Here is a 21478-nt window from a genome sequence, read left to right as displayed (position 1 = left end):
AAAATGCGGGGTTGTCTTAAATAAGGGTTAAATATTAAATGCCAATATTGGTTTACAACAGCAGATGTTGCAACCTACCTGTAAAATCAGTGTACCCCTCATGACTGAGGACAGATGGCACTAACAACTTCAGTACTGTCGGGATGACTGATGGAGAGACACAGTGATCAACCAGAACAGAGTGACTCAGAGGGAGGACAAATTAACCAGCAGCAGGGGCAGAGGTATGCTGCTGATTTTAAGATAACGGTTAGTCTTAATTAAAACACTTAGTCTTAATTAAAATGCATGTGTGCGAGGCTTGTTTTTGGCTTGTAACATCTTTAAATAAATTGAATTCTGGACTTTTCAGGTGAAATGTGACATATCTTAAGTGTGATGGATATTTTGATGCTAAACAAACACACTGCCTCAGATTTGGGTTTTTATAGTGTTGGTGTTGAGCAAAACATTCTGTTAATCTTACAGGAAAGCTGCGTCCTCTGTGGGCTGTTTATTGGGAACATCCATCCCTCCGCTCAGCTTCCTCTTCCTGAGAACTCGTCCTCCTCTTAAGCTTTGGCTGTTTTCACTGGCTGCTGAATCGGAGTCGGCAGCCTCGTTAGAAGCAGTGAGGTCTATGGTTTCATCGCGTGTCCGTGAACTAACTGAGCTCTCTGCTTTCCCCTCCTGAGAACCGAGGAGTCTCGCCTCCCTCAGCCTTTGTCTCGCCCTGCTCGTCCTCTCCAGGCTGCTGCTTGGGTTAGAGGGAGCGCTGAGATGTCCCTGGTGCTCAGGAGGGTTTGAGTCTTTGAGAGCAGGTGAGTCGGAGGAGGGGTTTGTGGCAGGTTTGGACCCAGGGGGCAGAGACAGGGAGGAGAGGATGCAGTCATCCATAGGTAGTAATCGAGGATCTACAAATGAGGACAAGAGGATTTATTAGACCCAAGTGTATGTTCGATTTAAAATAAAAAGAAAGATGTTTAACTCAAATGTAGCAAAAAAAAAAAAGAAAGGTTTATATTTCTTTAGTTTCTTTAAAAAAAGTAGTACTTTATCCATTTCCTCTGCTGTAGAACAAAAAACTTACAGGAATACTTTTTGCAGGGGTTCAAAATGAAGTATGAAAATCTAAAATGTGAAAACTTGAACGCTTATCGAACAGGGAAAGATTGTTCCCAAATATATATATATATGAGTGTAGCACACAAACTTGGTTGATAATTGGTTTCATTATTTTCCACACGTAGATGACACAGTTATATTTGTCGGTCGTTTTTGCATCTTTGCGTAAAAGATCAGCAGATCACGCTTCCTGATGTTTATTGGCAACAAGTTTTACGTTTGGTTCACTCCTCCTCAATCTGTGCAAGGCACGGCCTCCTACAGTGTAAAGTTGTGCACAAAGCTCCCTACACTAATTTGAGACTATCTCGGATTTACCCTAATGTAACTGACTCATGTGATAAGTGCAAACAATCCCCAGCCGACCATTCTCATATGTTCTGGTTCTGTCCCAGGCTTGCCACATTCTGGTCCGAAATATTTCAAACGCTTAGCACAGCATATTCTATAACTATCACTCATGATCCTCTGTTGGCCATGTTTGGTGCCCCCCTGCAGCCTGTTACATCTAAAGTCATGCAGACTGTTCTTGCCTTTGCCAACCTCTTGGCCAGGCGACTTATACTCCTCAAATGGAAACACCCTCAACCTCCGTCTCATAACAGATGGGTGAAAGAGTTGTTACTGTCTATTAGACTTGAGAAGCTCAGGTTTTCCCTCAATGGTTCCTCAAACTCATTTGAAATCACTTGGAGCCCTCTCTTAAATCATATTGAATCTTTGACTTCCCTGCCTGATTGTGATGACTGAGCCCCCCCCCCCCATACATTTGGGTTGGATTTCATTATTTTCTTCATTTGTGTAATTGTTGTATGTATTCTGTATTGTTTACATATTATTTTTTTGAAGTACAAGTGGGATGGGTTTGTGGGAGGGAAAAAAGAGGAAAAAAATGGGAAGAATGGAAGTCCTCTGTACCACATTGCACTGTTCCTTTGCTATCTGTGAAACTGCTTCCAATAAATAAAGTTAATAAAAAAATAAATAAAAAAAAAAGATCAGCAGATGACCAACCCTCCTTTCAATGCATAAACTCAGGTGTGGTGTCCCATGTTAGATACAGAACTTTTAAGCTGTTGGTTTTGTGTTTAGTGTTTCTGCAGGACACACTACTCTCTGTTTGGCATTTCACTGATGACAATTAATTACATTGACTTTCTCATGCAATATTAAATTAAACAAAACAGTGTTGAGATCACCTTTCTCTTCGAAATGCCCGAGGTTTCTGTGGTGTTCAAGTACCGCCTTCATGTCGCCAGGTGGGAATGAGGATTGTAAACAGTCATTTAGGAATGAAGGAGTGTCTCTGAGAAAATCTGCCAACTGAGAAGAGAGACAAAGTTATTCAAAACCCTGCTTATCTTTCATTTCATAGTACGTAATCAGTTATAATTTTGTTTGCCACTTCTTGGCACAGATAAAAAGAAAGGGAGGAGGAAGCCCGCTGGGACTGAGTGTTGCACCTGTGCCCAGTTTACCCTCCTTCATATCTGTCTCTGGATCAGTGGTTCAGACAGATGAGCCCTGGCCCCCAGCCTGTGCTCCACATTCTGCCTAAAATCTGAGCTGCTTTTTGGTTCACTTTGATAGTAAAATAAACGGAAGTGGATAACTGCATTTGCACACTACTCTCTGAGGGATAGGAACCTCCCCAGGCTGGTTTTCATGACCCTTTACATAAGCGTGAAGGTCAGCTGCAGTGTGGCTACAAAAGGACTTTGACATTGGCTTGATAGGAGCACTGGAAAAAAGCTTGTAGGGGGGGACAGAGAGAGGTTTCCCCCTCTTTGAATGCACAAGTATGCAGCATATTCGGAGTCATAATAACAGGGATCTGATTAAACAATTAGCCCCATTAAGACAGAAAATATAAGCACAAGTCATTTCAAGTAGATTAATGTGATGTAACTTCAACTTTATAAGCAGACCAGCACTTTAATGTCGGTGTCCGTGTTAGAAGTGGGTGAAATTGTGCCCGCAATCCCTACACTGCAAAGCTTTCAAGAGTTCAAACAACCATAGCACCTGTGTGAAGTCTGGAACAGGCAGCAGCTCCTCCAGCCGTGATATAAACTCCCACACCAGCATCTCAAGTGCTGCGTCATACTTTGGGCCGAAATACACCGGGAAGATTTCCTGAAGGGGAGAATAACACATAGAAGGATTAGGAGCGAGGGACACATTTAGGCTCGGTCTGACCCTGCAGCCTGCGTTTGAGGAAGTGCTTCTCAAACTCCCATGATGCACAGCACACATATTTTCCCTGACCTTGCAGAGAGTCTCAAACATTTTGTTTGGCACAGATGCTTCAGAACCTTGAACCTTGACAATTCAGCAACTGTGTGAGGATTTTGGGAATGGGGTTGCAATTCTGTCACAACAGCATCAACAGGCTCACTGAACCCACTCTCACTAGTAATGGATTTACTGGATAGGAGTTGCCGTTTTAAATTGTATCATGAAAATGGCATTGCTTGGAGAGACAGTCAGTCCAGATAATGTGTTTGAAAAAATAAAATAATGTTGTCTGAGCTGTTTTTTTTAACCTCACGGCACATCTTTCTATCTGCTGTGTTACAAACTTGATTCTGATTGTTCAACAATTCAAAGCAAATGTGTTTCTGCAACCTGAGCCCACACATCTATTCAAACCAATCCGCTGAGAGACGACCGCCACATTTCACCCTGACTGTTGACACTGTGGCAAAAACATAACTTTCTTGATATTGCTTTTAATTAATTTGAGGAGATTCAAACTTTGGATTTGAGGTTGATTGCTTTGTTGACCAATCATAAGCAAAGAAAAAGGGGGAAAACGGCACAGGAAAAAAAGGGAACAAGGAGCGGGATGAACGAGACAACAAATTTGGAGAAAACACACACGAAGCAAACACATGGTTTGGACTTTGGCAGCGTTTGAGGACTGGTGAGGTGAAAATATCTACAGACTTTAAAAGATGCGAGGCAGAAGACCTTAATCAAGTGCTGCAGTCATTTTTTGGCATCAGTTCTAAAAGCTAGCAGATCCCCATATATATTCATTTAGCCACTAATCTACCCCTCTTTTTTCTTCTCTCTCTATCTCCCTCTCGTGTTCTATCTGTAGTTATATGCAATATTTATGAGTTCACAGAGTAGCATCATGCTAACAGAGCTAACACTGGACACGAACGCCACATTGGAAGGATTTCACCTGCTGTGGGCGGACAGGATACAGGAGAGCAAGACTGAACTAACTGGTGAAGAAGGCCAGCTCAGTCCTGGACCCTGTGGAGGTGGTGGCTGACAGGAGAATTATGGCCAAGCTGTCGTCTCTTATGAACATTTCTTTTATATATATATTCTTGTTGAAATTCTTGTACTGTACACCTTCTTGTTTGCTTTTGTAACTCCATGAATTTCCCCGTTTATACCCCCTGGATAAACAGGTGCCATCATTGTTTTCCTCACTCGCTTAAGTTAATGCATAGTCATTCATTTTCATTTGTCCAATTTTTTTCTACGTGCTGTTCTGATTTTGTTTGATTCTTTTTAATCGCTGCCCCTTTCTTACATTTTTATCAAATATATATTTTTCTTTCCTTTCCTTCATGTTATCCTCATTCATGAATCACCTTCACTGTTACTCTGAGAACACTGTCTCCTAGTCACTCCCTTTTCTAAAGCACTTTTCTTGCACTATAAAAAAAGCAAAAAAACTAAATGCTAGCAGAAAAATGCTAAAGTTTTGACTTCACTTCAATGAAAATGTTCTGCTAAATGTTAATTCAACCTGCAAATAGTCTAATAAGATTACACCACTGCCATCATCTTTAATACACATTTTTTTGTTGATTGTTTCATTTCTTTGGTTGGTGACTAAATTCACACCCATTCATCCTGTCTGGGCTCCAAACCATTGTAACAACCTGCTCACTATACATCACCCCTGACATAAAGTCTTGTCTGGATACATTTTGTAGTGGGATTTTGTTCTACAGGCTGCTGCATCAGAGATCAAAAACACAGAGACCAGATACAAGACAAAAACTGGACTTCATCCAAAACCACTGAAGCTCTCTGGTACAGTTCAAAAGAACGTGACACATTTTAACAGATGACTGTTAATGGCTCCAGAGATCTTGTCCAAAGACAGCCCTTTGAACTGTGCAACAGCAGGAGCTCTCAGGCGGCAGCTCTGTCATCTGTTCCAGTGTAAGCCTCTGCTGTTTAGCTCTCCTGAAATATAACCTCATGTTCAAAGGCAAAGTTAACCCTTAAAATACAGCTGTGTTATTGCTTCTCTAATCATGTTCATCTATTTTGTAGCTCTTTCATTTTTTTTATCATTTACCTATAAAAAGTCATTTATAAACTACAGTTTTTTTAATAAACAAATAATTTTTAATCTGACACTAGGACAGCAATCGTAGTACCGATCAGCCATAACATTACGACCACCTGCTTAGTATTGTGCAGGCCCCCTCTTGTCAGGTCAGAGCTATTTTGGCCCTGATTTGACGAGACACAGACTACACCGGACCTCTAAAGGTGTGCTATGGTATCTGGCACCAAGGCGTCAGCAGCAGATCCTTCAAGTCATGTGAGTAGTGAAGTGGGGCCTACGTGACTCTGACCAGCAAATTCCTAAGACGCTCGATTAAACTGAGACCCTGGGAACTTTTGAGACCAAGTCGACACTGTCGTGTTCCTCCAAGCCAACTTCCCTTATCGCTCTGTGGTCCAGTTCTGATACTTAGATGCTTAAAGTGGTGGGCAGGGCTCTCTGACCTGGTTTGCGTCTATAAGGCCCTGTACGCAGCATGTGTGCTCTGACACCTTTCTATCAGAATCAGCAATAACTTTTCCCCGTCTGCTACTACTACTGACCTCACAGGCCAGCCCTCACTCACCACATGTGTGAGTGAGCCTTAGCCGCCCATGACCTAGTCACCTATTTCCTTCCTTTTGGTAAGTCCTGAACACTGCAGACCAGAAACACCCCAAAAGAGCTGCAGTTTCTGAGATGCTCTGACCCAGATGTTGTCTAACCATCACAATTTGGCTCTTGTCAAAGTCACTCATGTCCTCACACTCGCCCATTTTTTCTACTTTCAACACATCAACTGTGAGGACAAGATGTTCACCTGCTGCCTGACTTATCCCACCCACTGACTGACAGGTGCCACTGTAGAGAGATGATCAATGTCACGTTACCTGTCGGAGGACGTAATATTATGGCTGACCAGTGTGTGTGTGTGTGTGTGTGTGTGTGTGTGTGTGTGTGTGTGTGTGTGTGTGTGTGTGTGTGTGTGTGTGTGTGTATGTATTTATAGGAATGTATGCATGTTTATTTATTCATGCATATACCTCCTCAAATCAACCACCTCAGGTGGGATCAACAAAGCTGTTGGATAAGAATACCAACATACAGTATGTTGTAATGATTTAGCTTTGATCTACTTTTATTTGGCTTGTCGTCTTATAATTAAAAACCAATACACACTGCTTATTTTCATTAATAATGAGTCACCCTTCAGTCACTTTCCAAAATAAAATGTCTTCTCTACCTTGCATTTTCAATCTGATGGACGATGTGCAAAGGCAAAGACAAAACACACACGTGGGAGAGTCTGTCATCTCACCTGGAAGAAGTATTTTCTTTCAGAGGGATCCTCCAGTAGTGAATGCACCAACTCCACAAAGTTCACCTCAGATTCCTCCACCTGGTTAATGGTTACCTGTTGTACACACACACACAGAACATATGGTGACTTTCTTACATCTGGGACTAAACCTGTACACACATTTTTACAGAACTGCTACCCAGTGTTGTGGTTCTCGAGTCCAGAACTCAGACCTGAGTGGAGCATTAACTGCCTTAAGACTTTGAAGATAGAGAGGAGGACTTGTGCTTCTCTATTGATATTGACTGTTTTAATGTTTATGTTAGACTTTTTATATATCTTTACCGTGCAATCTTGTTGGCTATAGTTCCTGCCAGGATAAATAGATGTTTTGAATCCTGCATTTTTCCCTCAAAGAGTTTACTGTAATTGCAAAGAAGAGCAGTGCAACATATGTAGAGACATGTATCTGGCATGCACCCAGAAAAGTGAGATGCTAAAGTTACTTGAGACTGATGATTGCGTTACTGTGGAGGCATGCTTACGACAACGTTAGCAACTAAAGTGACTCAACCACTGTGTACCAAGTTCTTGGGTTGGATAAGATTCTGAATAATAATAGCGGTTGGTTGGTCAGTTTATTGGACAGCGGCAGTGATCCCACTGCAACAGAACCGATGAGTGCCTCCCCTCATTAACAAAAACGAGGTGAGCATTTACGAATGACACACAGCGCTGTACATTGTACCTGTACCATTGATCATATATCCATAAACAACAACAGGATTTTGTTAGAATCTAATTGTGGTGACATTTTGACCTTGGCAATTTATGAATTTATGAAAACAAAAATCTAAATCAAACAAGCCACAGGGCACGGGGGAGAGTGGATCAAACACAGATCATGAAAGATCCAGGCAAAATAGAAGTTTCTCTGGCGTTTTATTCTGAAGATTTCTCAAAATACAATCCGTAGAGTCCTCATGCTTTAACGTCTCCTGGTAAAAAAACAATCAACTTCCCAGATGTCTGCCCCACCTATCTTAGCTGCCCTTCTATATATACGTCACCCAGTGCAGAACCATCAAAGTATCAAAATGAGTACTAAAATATATGAATAATAACACCCATGACATCAAACTTAATACTACATTCCCTTTAAACAAAGTGACACAAATACATGTCAAATAATCACGTACGCAAAACCCTGGAAATAGCTCCAACACTAAGAAAGGAGATTTTTACACATCCAAGAGGTCCCACTCAGTCAGTCCAGGTTTAGACCGTCAATCTACGTTCAAATGGTCTGTCCAGGTTCAAACAGTCAGTCCAGGTTCAAATAGTCAGTCCTGGTTCAGACAGACAGACCAGGTTTAGACAGTCAGTCCAGGTTCAGACAGTCAGTCCTGGTTCAGACAGTCAGTCCAGGTTCAGACAGTCAGTCCAGGTTCAAATAGTCAGTCCAGGTTCAGACAGTCAGTCCAGGTAAAAACAGTCAGTCCAGTTTCAAACAGTCAGTCCAGGTTCAAACAGTCAGTCCAGGTTCAAATAGTCAGTCCTGGTTCAGACAATCAGTCCAGGTTCAAACAGTCAGTCCAGTTTCAAACAGTCAGTCCAGGTTCAAATAGTCAGTCCAGGTTCAGACAGTCAGTCCAGGTAAAAACAGTCAGTCCAGTTTCAAACAGTCAGTCCAGGTTCAAACAGTCAGTCCAGGTTCAAATAGTCAGTCCAGGTTCAGACAATCAGTCCAGGTTCAAACAGTCAGTCCAGTTTCAAACAGTCAGTCCAGGTTCAAATAGTCAGTCCAGGTTCAAATAGTCAGTCCTTGTTCAGACAGACAGACCAGGTTTAGACAGTCAGTCCAGGTTCAGACAGTCAGTCCAGGTTCAAACAGCCAGTCCAGGTTCAAATAGTCAGTCCTGGTTCAGACAGACAGACCAGGTTTAGACAGTCAGTCCAGGTTCAGACAGTCAGTCCAGGTTCAGACAGTCAGTCCAGGTTCAAATAGTCAGTCCAGGTTCAGACAGTCAGTCCTGGTTCAGACAGACAGACCAGGTTTAGACAGTCAGTCCAGGTTCAGACAGTCAGTCCAGGTTCAGACAGTCAGTCCAGGTTCAAATAGTCAGTCCAGGTTCAGACAGTCAGTCCAGGTTCAGACAACCAGTCCAGGTTCAGACAGTCAGTCCAGGTTCAGACAGTCAGTCTAGGTTCAGACAGTCAGTCCAGGTTCAGACAGTCAGTCCAGGTTCAGACAGTCAGTCCAGTTTCAAACAGTCAGTCCAGGTTCAAACAGACAGTCAGTCCAGGTTCTGACTGAACTCAGATTCTTCTCTGGTGACCCGGACTCGAGGTATGTTGACTGGACTACAACACTGCTTGAATTACTAAAGAATAATATCCCACATATCTGACTTTCACGACTATATTTATTAGATTATGCTTGTTAAATAAAATAACTATGTGTTCTCAGAATGAAAGGTTTGGAAACCCTAAAAGTCGTAAGACTCAATGAAAAGAGTTGACCCAGTAGACTTGTTCAGTACATAGAAACACATGTGAGTTTGCCAGGTACTGTTTGCCTACCTGGTGATCCTTGGCAGTGCTGACAGGAGCTTTAATTCTGTCCAGGTGTGGCTGGATGGTCTGCATGTCCACTGGGTGCTCGCCTTGACACATATCCAAGACCAGCTGGATGTACACACACAAAACAAATCACACTGTTAATGATACATCAATGCTTATATATGATCATTTGGTGACAAACAGGAGCAGGTATAGAGACATAGACAATCTCTGAAGACACTGTGTTGTAACTGTTCACTGAAACACTCATGGTAAGCTTGTTTTTTTTGGCTTCAACATTAGAATAACACGCATAATGTATGAAAGAGGAGAACACTTTGATGTAGATTGGATGTTTGTGGTGTAAAAATGGGTAAAATACAGCAGGTTAGAAAAGTCTCACTGCCTTCTCTCCCCTTCAAAATATCTGGTCTCTGTTGATATGGGAGCCTGTGTGTCAGTCGCTTTGATCTTTTGTTGCTCGGAGGCTCATGGCGCCAGAAGTTCAATTCTGTTTTCTCCCATATTAACATGTGTGCCACCAATGCAAATCTTCCTTCATTTTGAGGTATGAAAAAGCACAACCCCAATTCCAAGAAAGTTGGGACGTGTGAGATATTAATAAAAACTGTTTTTGACGCTTTGCAAATCCTTTACAGTATATATGTAGTTGAAAATGGTGCAAAGACAAAACACATGCTAATTTTAAGTGTGATGCCAGCAACACATTTCATAAAACAGTTGGGGCAGAGGCATTTTTCCATCATGTTGTATCACCTCTTCTTTTAACACCTTTAGGAATCAAACAGACCAGTGTGTGGAGTTTTCAAAGTGAAATTCTGTCCCATTCTTTCCTTAACAAGGATTTAGATATTAACAGGTTTGGGAGCAACATATGCTTCCATCCATATGTCCTAAACTACATCCTGCATGTAGTATCACAACAGCATGGCTTTGTAGGAGAAGAGACTGGGTGCAAAACTAGCCTGCCTGCAGTCTCGACTTGTCACCCGTTGTAAACATTTGGCACATCATGAAATAAAAAATATGACAAAGGAGAGCCCAAACTGTTGAGCAGCTGAAATCCTACATGAGGCAAGAATGGGACAACATTTCACTCTCAAAACTCCAGAAACGGGTCTTCTCGGTTCCCAAAAGAATGTTGTTAAAAGAAGAAGTGATGCAACATGATGGTAAACATGCTGTTGTCACAACTTTTTTGAGATGTGATGTTGGCTTCAAACTCAAAATGGGTATATATATTTCATAAAACAGCAACATTGTTACATATCAACATCTGACATCAGTTTTAATTATTAGCAAACCATCAAAATCAAAGTGTCTCCACTTGTTTTGGAATTGAGTTAGTAGAATGAATATGTCACATCAGCATCATTTAACAGTCATTTGTTACAAACCCTGGCTCTGAGTCCCAGGATGAGCTGAGCCCTCTGACTGTAGCTCATCAGCTCTGGGACCAGCTCCGTCACCATGGTGACAAACTCCTCCAGTATCCCATAGTGGTCCACCAGTCCCTGCTGCACTACCTGCCACACTGCAGCTGATAGAAGCTGCAAGGGCGGGGCCAGGAGGCGCAGATAGTGGACTGGAAGATCATTACCTGTGCAGAGAGAAGGAAGAGATATGTTGCTGTTTTGACATGTTGTGACTCGACATGCAACAGTCAGAGTCAGAACAAACTGGTAACACAATGCACAGGTGACACAAAACACCTGAACAAATCTTCCTGTCACTAATACAGGCGTCCAACATGAACTGTATTTTTACTGATTTTGCAGCACCATTTAAAGCTATCCCTTAAATGTCTCCAGTCGTATTAGACCAGTAGAGGGAATAGAACATGCAAATTGAAGTGAAAACGTCAATAATAAATGTGCACATCACATTTTAACGCGCACACTTTATAATCTTATTCTTTTATGTAACAACAATCGCTTGAACAGCCTTTATGTAAAACGTCACCCTCTACGATGGACTGTATATTTCAATCAAAAGCCATAAAAAGACTACGTAATACACCTTGAATGCTTTAATGTCTTTCAAGGAAATTCATAGAAATGTTACATATTTGTAAAATTACATTCATAATCATGGAAGATTTATGGAAGATCCATCTTGTTCACTCCTATTGGTGTAAAAAACACTATAAAACCAACATATTTTCAATTACTCACCTTCACTTAAAAGGTGTTAGATATTGAAGCTTCTCTAGCATGCAATAATGAATGCTGGTTTTTGTTTTTAATTTTGCATGGTTAAAAATGATGTAGCTACTTCTGAAATATGAACCTGCTTTAAGTTTGTCTTGTTTATTTTTGTACATGATTATGTTCAGGTTTTCTTTGGATTTCTGTAGCATTTGTGTGTTTTCTCCAAGAGAGGCACACAAATGCAGTCTTGACAGTCTCAGTAAAACACAGGCTTGTAGCTGTTTTTGTTTTTAATTTTGCATGGTTTTCTGAAATATGAACCTGCTTTACTAGTATGAAAATATATGAATAATACCACCCATGACATCAAATGTAATACTGCATTCCCTTTAAACAAAGTAATAACAAATACATGTAAAATAATCACGTACATGAAACCATGGAAATAGCTCCAACAACTAAGAAAAGAGATGTGTTTTCTACACATCTAAGAGGTCCAACTTGAAGAGTTTGTCTTTGTACATGATTATGTTCAGGTTTTCTTTGGATTTCTGTAGCATTTGTGTGTTTTCTCCAAGAGAGGCACACAAATGCAGTCTTGACAGTCTCGGTAAAACACAGGCTTGTAGCTGTTTTTGTTTTTGATTTTGCCTGGTTAAAAAATATGTAGCTACTTCTGAAATATGAACCTGCTTTACTAGTACTAAAATATATGAATAATAACACCCATGACATCAAATGTAATACTACATTCCCTTTAAACAAACTAATAACAAATACATGTAAAATAATCACGCACATGAAACCATGGAAATAGCTCCAACACTAAGAAAAGAGATGTGTTTTCTACACATCTAAGAGGTCCAACTTGAAGAGTTTGTCTTTATACATGATTATGATCAGGTTTTCTTTGGATTTATGTAGCATTTGTGTGTTTTCTCCAAGAGAGGCACACAAATGCAGTCTTGACAGTCTCAGTAAAACACAGGCTTGTAGCTGTTTTTGTTTTTAATTTTGCATGGTTAAAAATGATGTAGCTACTTCTGAAATGTGAACCTGCTTTAAGTTTGTCTTGTTTATTTTTGTACATGATTATGTTCAGGTTTTCTTTGGATTTCTGTAGCATTTGCGTGTCTTCTCCAAGAGAGGCACACAAATGCAGTCTTGACAGTCTCAGTAAAACACAGGCTTGTAGCTGTTTTTGTTTTTAATTTTGCATGGTTTTCTGAAATATGAACCTGCTTTACTAGTACTAAAATATATGAATAATACCACCCATGACATCAAACTTAATACTACATTCCCTTTAAACAAAGTAATAACAAATACATGTAAAATAATCACATACATGAAACCATGGAAATAGCTCCAACACTAAGAAAAGAGATGTGTTCACACTTGAAGAGTTTGTCTTTTTACACATTATGTTCAGGTTTTCTTTGGATTTCTGTAGCATCTTCTCCGAGAGAGGCGCACAAATGCAGTCTTGACAGTCTCTGTAAAACACAGGCGTGTAGCTGTTTTTTTCTTTTTACCTCCTAAGCTGAATTGTGTTGTCTACACAAGAAAAAATGAGCCAAAGCCCTCCTCAGTGACAGCTAACTTAAACTACAATCTGATCTACAATCTGAGCCAACAGCATCCGCCTGACACTTGACATGCTGGCTGGCAGGCAGAGCAGCATGCATTAGTGATCTTGATTTATAGTGGCAAAGTGCCAGCTGAAATAATGACATGACAGTGCAGCTCTCAGGTACCCTGACAACAACAGCATCCATCAAACTCAAGACAAAACTCACACGTCTTGTTGAATGCTGCAGGAGGATATTGAGTTTCACAATATAAGAGGATGCAGTAAAAACTACTATAAAGGTGTATATAGCCTTTTAGTATATCAATGAGTCATATGGAGGACTCGCTGTGGGTCCAGCTGCTCCCCCAGAGAGACGCTATGCTGGGTTAATGCAAGCAGCGATTCCCCTTGAGGTCATGATTAACTCGCAAAGATCAGGGATCAGAATTAAACTAATGTCATGCTTTCAACATAACAGTTCACCTACCTCGACTGCTTCCACTTTCAGTTTCGTGTTGTATTTCCATTTAGCAGCTGACAGGAAAAACAGCCGTCCAGATGTCCCCGTCGGCTTGCAGCGATCACAGATGAAAAACCCCGATGAAGCCTGATGATTGAATCCTGTTAATTTATCTTTAATTTCTCATCCTTAGGAGATCTCTGCAGCTAAAATCATGAGCGCAGTTTGTTGGGACGCTCTAATGGGCTCTGGTTTCTGTTTTCGTTTTTCAGAGGAGGGACAGAACAAAGGTTTCTGGTCTCATCCGCCTCAGTCCAGATCACGGCAAACCCTCTTTCCTGGTTGGCTGACGAAGACCGGATCAGGCAGGCAATTCAGATGTTCAAACGCAAGATGGCGACGTTGACTTTCTCACTCAGCAAAGATATGAGCAGTGAGGTTATGTTGTAAGATAAACCTGTAAAAAAAAAAAAAAATTAAAAATGGTAATTCAACCCTTTAGAAATACAAAATTACACGTAAATATTCTGTATTATTTATTTTAAAGAAGAGTTTTATTTTATTGTATTTCTTCACTTGATTGCAGTTGACGCATTCATTAGATAACTCAAACTCAAACTAGATATGTGTTTAGGTACATTAATATATATTCATTTTTATTTTCTCTTATTGATTCTTTAATCTTACTTTGAATATACATTTATTTTCTTATTTGTATTACTATTATTACTCGTAATTTAACTATCATTGATATATTCATTGCTTTATTCAGCTATTTACCTGTTTACTTATTAAGAGTACATAAATACAATTATTTTATTTAACATTATTATCTTTTATTTTAATTATATTTGTATGTATGTATGTATGTATGTATGTATGTATGTATGTATGTATGTATGTATGTATGTATGTATGTATGTATGTATGTCTATACAGAATATATATAGTTATTATTTCAATTTATGTATGTATATTATTATTATTATTTACAATGTTACAATGTTACAATGTTACAATGTCATTTAGCAGACGTTTTTATCCAAAGCGACATACCTACGAGAACAAGAACAACACAAGCAAAGATCTAGACAAGAGGAAACAAGATCAGTAAGAGTAACAAAGTGCTTCAAGTCCATTTGGGTGCAGGTACTGCCAAGCAGTGTAAAGGTAATGCACAAAAGTAAGTAAGGAATTTATTTATTTATTTTTTAAATAAAATAAGGAACATCTACAATAAAGCAACCAAACCATTTAAGACCTTCCATTATCATCAGCATCAATTAACATCAACACAATAATGACCAAAGTACCAAGTGCTGGGTCACTATCTATTTATGTATATATATGTATTCCTATGACTATGTTTAAAACATGAAAAGATGTTTGAAATAGTTGATCTGTATTGTAAAGTTTGCGTTCTGTCAATAAAAAACAAATCTTGAAAAAAAAAAAGGATTCTGTATTTGAATTTTAGCATACAGCTGATGTTAAATATATGAAATACATTATCTTTTTCTGAATTTATTCTATTTTAAATTGTTTTTATATTCAGCACTTTGTGTTACAATGTCATTGTATGAAAAGTGCTTTATAAATAAAGTCTGATTGATTGATTGATTGATTGATTGATTGATTGATTGATTGATTGATTGATTGATTGATTGATGATATTTCAAAAATCAAAAGTGCATTTACATGTCATATTTGTACGAAAAAGGTGGGAAAAGTACAACAGACAGGCTCTGAACCTATGCTCTGAACTTACTTATACAGTCTTTAACTCTTATACAGAACATACTACCATGCTTACTAAAACCTTGCTGACCATACTGACAGTCTGCTTGTTTGGAGGACACACTATTTACAGCCATGACTCAGTATCGCCACCTTGTGTTTCGGAGTGTTAAAAGAACAGTCAATTCTGTCCTTGTCCTTATATTATTACAGCATAATGAAAAATGTATGAGTCTACATATTTTTATGTTAACAGAAAATAAACGCAAGATTATTTCAGGAGTCATTTTAGTCATTAATCAAGAACAAACACCAGTTTGTCACTATTTGCTAAAGTCCAATACAACAAATGTTCAGTGAACTGATTTAGAAACACAAGTTGACAATGCAAGAACAAATATGTACTGCAATTATAACATACTGTATGATTTTCTAGATTTTCTGTGATATTAATGCTGTGTATTAGCTTACAAATACATTATTTTGACCCAGTGGTAGACCCCAAAAACACGCCAATCCTTCTTCCTATGATAAACATGACGACCAAACACATGGAACATCTGTCCAGTGGTGGACTAAGTACACAGCTTCATTACTTAAGTCAAAGTAGAGATACTTCAGGTCAAATATTACTCCGATACAAGTGAAAGTTGCTCTGTCAGATTATTACTTGAGTTAAAGTCCTGGAGTACTTACTTTAAAAAATACTCAAGTATTCAAAGTACTTCTTAAAATATCTCAAAACATTGTATTTCAAAATACATAAGTGCAATCAAGAATACATAGGACTGTTACATTCTGTTACATTCTGTTACATTGTGTTTTTTTAGAAACCATTACTTAAAATATTTAAATACTATACCATGGAATACAAACAGAATCTAAGTTACTCCAAGAACAGACAACTTAGTTTGAAATGTTCATCTGGAATGAAACAAATGTTACGTAGCTCAACACGCTCTCTCAGGTTGGACAGTGAATGTTTGTATGTTTGGGCAGAGTGGGAAACAAGGGGAACATTTCAAACGATACGCATCATTCTTCAGTTTAAAAACCTCTAACACGGGCTGAAGATATGACCATGGGTGCTCAGGTGGAGAATTATAGCCATCATTACCACCTCTAAATGAACGGCCTGAGCTGAGTGAAATCAGCTCTGTGTTTGCTCCACGTTCAACCGTGGTGACAGGTATGACTAAACCACTGAGACAAACAGAACTACACAAATACAGTTTACTGTCTTAGGGATCAGATTTCAGAAAAGAGAAGGAAATTCATGAGCTGACTTCAAAGCAAAAGTAGTGAGTAACTGGAGCACTGATAGAAATGTAGTGGAGTGAAAAGTACAATAATTGTCTTCTGAATGTAGTGGAGTAAAAGTAATAAGTATCCCTAAAAAATAATACTCAAGTAAATTACAGATTCTCAAAAAATGTACACAAGTAAATTCACTCTGATACTGTCCACCACTGCAAATGGTCAGTGAACTGATTTAGAAACATTAGTTGACAATACAATAACAAATATGTACTGCAATTATAACATAATGTATGATTTTATATATTTTCTGTCATATTAATGTCATGTATTACCTTACAAATACATTCCGTTTTTAGAACCATGGAAGGAAAACATAAACATTGACATTTTCTTGATATTGTCCTACTATGTTTGTTTTTTTTACCGTGATGTTAGAAAGCTGGAAGAGATAAAGCTGATAATCATTGTCGGTTTGCGACAGAATATTTAGCAAGACCTGCTGAAAGGTCTGCGCCTTTAAAAATGCTTTAAAAAGATCTGTAGAAGAAGAAACAGACCGGAAGTGTCGATGTTGTGGTCACTGTGAAGACTGGTGTTTTAAATAATTAGTCCACAAGTTGCAAGCAACGCCATAAGTATCTACAAATGGTCTTTTAATACGATGGCCAGATTTCGAGGTCTGTTTTCAATCCTGCATTTATAAATTGTACGAGTAAACTATGCAAGCACTGAGATTAAGTTATTTCCATTATGCTAAAGGCTCAGTTTGGTGGGAGGACTTAGCTAGAGAAGTCAGTGGCTTTGTCGTCTCTGTTTAATTTAGTGGTACCTTATTGTGGTTAAATAGGGTTGCCAACTTCCTCACTACTAATGAAGGGACAGGTGCACTATGGGACGCCGTTTGTAAAGTTGTGCACACTGAAAATAACAGCAACATTTCTCCACATTTAGCTCCAAAACGTAAAAAAATGTAGAGTGCATTTTTAAAAGTCACTTTTCTTTTATCACATTTAGAGGAATATTTGTGATCTTCACATTTAATTTTGTTGTGAAAAATATATTAAGTTAAAATAATTGTTAAATCCAAATGCTAAATCTAAATGTTAAATAGAAATCTAAATGTTAAATCTAAATCTAAATGCTGAAACTTAATCTAAATGCTAAATCTAAAGCTAAATGTTAAATGTAAATCTAAATGTTAAATCTAAATGTTAAATGTTGAGAAATCTCTTTATAGCCTCCAAAACTGCCTATCCATCCATATTATATTTAACATTAAGATTTATATTTAGCATTTAGATCTAAATCTAGATTTAAGTCCCATATGAAACAAACCGATTTAGCCCAATATACGGGATGTCCCGGCTAATATGGGACAGTTGGCAATCCTAATGTTAAAGCCCCCCCCCCCCCCCCCCCCCCCCCCCCCCAAAAAAAAAAAGCTGGTTATAATCTATTTGTAAACCACTGACTGTGGTTAAGTGCGGTTTAATTCTGTGTGCATCCTCCGTTAGATCCTCACATCCCTCTATCATCCCTTCACCTCCTGATTCCTCCTCTGAGGATGACGTCAGCCTGTATGTGGCAGGTAGCCCTGGACCGTAATGTAGACCGGTATGATCAGCTGGCTGAATTCATCTCACTGGTGACAGAGATAGTCCCAGGTCTGCTGAGTTACAGGCAGAGGACTCAGCTCATTCTAGGACTGAGAGCGAGGGTGAGTAAATGATAATGATCAGGCTGTCGATGAAGAAAAGAAGAAGGAAAAACAAATCAATTTAAATGTAAATGTTGTGATTTTCAGGTCATCGTTGAACTTGTAACAAAGGAAGAACCTGTCGACTGTAATGCTGTCCAGGAACATCTCAACATTTTCAAAAAGTATAAAGCAAGCCATAATCACAATGAGGTAGTGTAGACAGAGTCAAATAATTGATAATATGATGATGATACAGATATGAAAATAAACTTAATTTGGGTTTTGTTGCAGGATCAAGATCAAGAAGTGCAGAACTCAAAGTCTGCATTTGTGAAACAGGTTCAGACACTACTCAAGGACAAATACGAGAAGGATAAATTTGTTAAAGTGAGTTCTTCTGAAACTATTCAAACATTATATTTGTCAATCTACGTTTATGAGGAAAGTTTGCCTCCTGCCTTTAATCTCTTTCCATGCCTGACAATCATGTATGTATGCTATCATGTCTTCCCAAGGAGGTGTTTCCAGAGCTGTATGGAGCACGTTTTGATACAGTGTTGCAGATCCTGGCGTGGGAGTTCCTGCACAGACTGGATGAGTTTCTCCCAGTACCAAGTTTCTCAAAGGTAAGCAGCACCTAGTCATGTTTAGTCGCTTTTAGGTGAGCAGATTACAAGTCCTGTGCTAATATGAGAATAATTTCAACTGTAATGATTGTTTCTTGGATTTAAAGTTCGAGTAGAAAACAATATCTTTACTAATAATTGATGTTTTCACTCTTTTATGGTTAGATAAGTCTCTCATGCAAATCATGATGGGTGATTTCATTGGTTTTGGTTTTGGTTTTGAAAGGGTTATTCAGCTGGCAGTTGCAGATCACTTTCAGACAACTTTTTTCAGATTATTTAATTTCATTTGATAGGATTTTTATATTCTGCCAGTACCCTAATCCTCACACAGTCAAAAGTGATGTTAAGTGAAGCTTGACATCAGAGAAAGCTGGCAATAGACCCTTTTTTTCATTTAACACAACTCTTTTCCTCCCCTTTTTTAAAGGTATCCTCTTTCATCGACCTGTCCTCCTTTGACTCCCAGTTTGAGCAGTTTTTCTGCAACAAAGATGATCTAAAGAGGATTCTGCAGAATCAAAAGCAGCGAATAAAGTTAACAAAAAGTAAAGGCTTGCTTTCATTAAAAAATAATAAAGATTTAGGTTTACAGTCCCTGCATAAAAATGATGTTATGTGATTTGTAGGATCTATTAGTACTGATGAAAATGTTCTCTGCTTCAGGTGAATTCTCCTTCATGTCAGACACTATCCTGTCCACTCTGGCATCTAAACAAACATCAGCAGCATCAGAGGGTTTCCTGGAAGGTATAAAAGATGAAGAAGGTGGAGGACAAAGTGCTGATGAAGAAACGGATGACAGTTCAGTTGAGATTTCAGACTCTCAGTGGCAGGACAGAGGTCTGTCACCGCTTACTGACTCTCCACTCTCTGAAGAAGGTGGGATGACGGATGAAAATGGTGAGCATCCTATAGGGATATAAATCTGAAAAAGAGACAGATTTTACTGTGATTTACGGACTGCTCTCTAAAAATTAAAAATGAAGAAATGTCAGGTTTGTCCTCAAAAGGAGAACAAAACAACTTTTGAAAATATTGTTGGTCCAGTGGATTGGGGTTCAATCATTGTTGATGCATTCCAGGAGGTCAGGAAATCTGGATGTCATTAGCCTCAAGCAGATTTGTTCAAAATAGATTGTCACCTGCTCTTGGATGCAGATATCTATTTATAGAGATTTAAAATTTGTAGTCAGATAACGTCTGATGGGAGCGAGATGTCATTACGTCAGATACTGCTCTGTCTGCTGTTGCTCTAAACACAGACTATTTTTGCCAAATACACCAAAGCCTGCTGATACGTCATTAGATGTTACTACTTTGGCTACAAATGTACTCCAAACAAACTATAAACCAGAACCAGAACACTTCTCATACTTAAATCTGGATGCAGACTCTACATTTTTATATCAAATTGAGGGATCGAGGTTATCCTGTCACTATTTCATGTTGCAAAATGTTGCCAATCTCTGTATTCTCTCTCATTCAAATACTGGCTCATTTATGTAAAGCTGCAAAGAGAAAGGTGCATAAAATGCATCCTGTCATAGAGGCAAAAAATTCAGTTAAAAAGATTGTTCTGCAAGTTAAAAACAAATCTTTATTTGCACGACCAAATGCTAATCACTTCATGCTTACATGCTAAAAAGAGAAGTCTTTATCATTTCTGTTTTTTCCACCAGATGATGCCAGCAGCGTGGTCTCTCAAGACACCCCTACCTCCCTACAAGTAGTTTACGGGACACAAGTGACACTCTTGGAGGGAAACTCAGAGATAAACATTGCAAGAGTCCAGGAAATGTGTGACCCTGGAATGTTTAAGGTAAACTTGGCAACCAGTTTAAAGGACATTGAAGACCTCACATGTCCTGTGTGCTACAAGACTTTTGGGAAACCAAAAGCTGTGAAACGTCACGTAAAAACTGCACACCCCACGCATGAGCAGGTGTTCCGCTGTGACAAATGTGACAAGACTTTCCAGGCAAAGTGGCGTTTGGACCAGCACTATCAAGCTCACTCCATCAAGAAGCCTTATGTTTGTTCCCACTGCGGCAAAGGCCTTTCATGTCCAAAAGTGCTAGAAACTCACATGAGACTTCACACCGGAGAACGTCCGTATGCCTGCAAGTTGTGTGATAAGAAATTTGACCAGAAATACACGCTGACACAGCACATCAGGATGCACAGCGGGGAGAAACCGTACCTGTGCAGCGTGTGTGGAAAGACCTTTGCAATCAAGGGTGGGCTGCGAGTCCATACACGGCAGCACACAGGTGAAAGACCATATCACTGCAAGGAATGTGGAGAAAGCTTCAGAATTTTTGGAGCTCTTAAAAGACATCAAACACTTCACACAAATGAGCGTCCGTATACCTGCCCACAGTGTGGAAAGAGTTTCCGCCTCCAGGTTGGGTTTGCGAGACATATGAGAATTCACACTGGAGAAAAACCTTATCAATGTGTCGTGTGTGACAAAAGATTTCACACATCGGGAAATCGGAGGATACACATGAAAAGTCACAAATCAACAAAAGACGCTAAAGCCTCTACAGAGTGATGTCTTCAGTGTGCGCATTGTTCTTTGCTCTCTGATAATAAGCGGGACATACAAGCTTTGAACAGGTTACGTTTGTGTTTGGTCTGTTTTATTAAAAAGTAACTAAAGTTATGTTTGTCAGAG

General features: G+C 39.1%; 2 protein-coding genes across 2 annotated transcripts in view; one reads left to right on the top strand and one right to left on the bottom strand.

The window, feature by feature from the left end:
- Positions 1-16983, bottom strand: part of zgc:113263 (uncharacterized protein LOC503753 homolog) — a 28190-nt gene extending 11207 nt beyond the window's left edge. The window contains exons 1-8 of the mRNA XM_034674159.1: positions 16898-16983; positions 13504-13933; positions 10691-10893; positions 9294-9398; positions 6729-6824; positions 3130-3240; positions 2304-2427; positions 467-893 (exon numbers count right to left, since the gene is read on the bottom strand). Of these exons, the coding sequence (XP_034530050.1) occupies positions 467-893; positions 2304-2427; positions 3130-3240; positions 6729-6824; positions 9294-9398; positions 10691-10893; positions 13504-13543 (1106 nt within the window). The 5' untranslated portion in view covers positions 13544-13933; positions 16898-16983. The remainder of the gene's footprint in view (positions 1-466; positions 894-2303; positions 2428-3129; positions 3241-6728; positions 6825-9293; positions 9399-10690; positions 10894-13503; positions 13934-16897) is intronic.
- A 37-nt stretch (positions 16984-17020) lies between these two features.
- Positions 17021-21466, top strand: LOC117805431 (zinc finger protein 239-like). The gene is made up of 8 exons (XM_034674161.1): positions 17021-17150; positions 17988-18190; positions 18278-18382; positions 18464-18559; positions 18688-18798; positions 19229-19346; positions 19465-19701; positions 20481-21466. The coding sequence occupies exons 1-8, from the start codon at positions 17135-17137 to the stop codon at positions 21353-21355; spliced, it is 1761 nt and encodes a 586-aa protein (XP_034530052.1). The 5' UTR covers positions 17021-17134; the 3' UTR covers positions 21356-21466.
- The last annotated feature ends 12 nt before the right edge of the window (positions 21467-21478 follow it).

The sequence above is a fragment of the Notolabrus celidotus genome, chromosome 21, assembly GCF_009762535.1.
Source record: "Notolabrus celidotus isolate fNotCel1 chromosome 21, fNotCel1.pri, whole genome shotgun sequence".
In the NCBI taxonomy this organism is placed as follows: Eukaryota; Metazoa; Chordata; class Actinopteri; order Labriformes; family Labridae; genus Notolabrus; species Notolabrus celidotus.
Note: the sequence above shows the minus strand (reverse complement) of the source record. Positions and strands in the feature narration are given on the sequence as shown.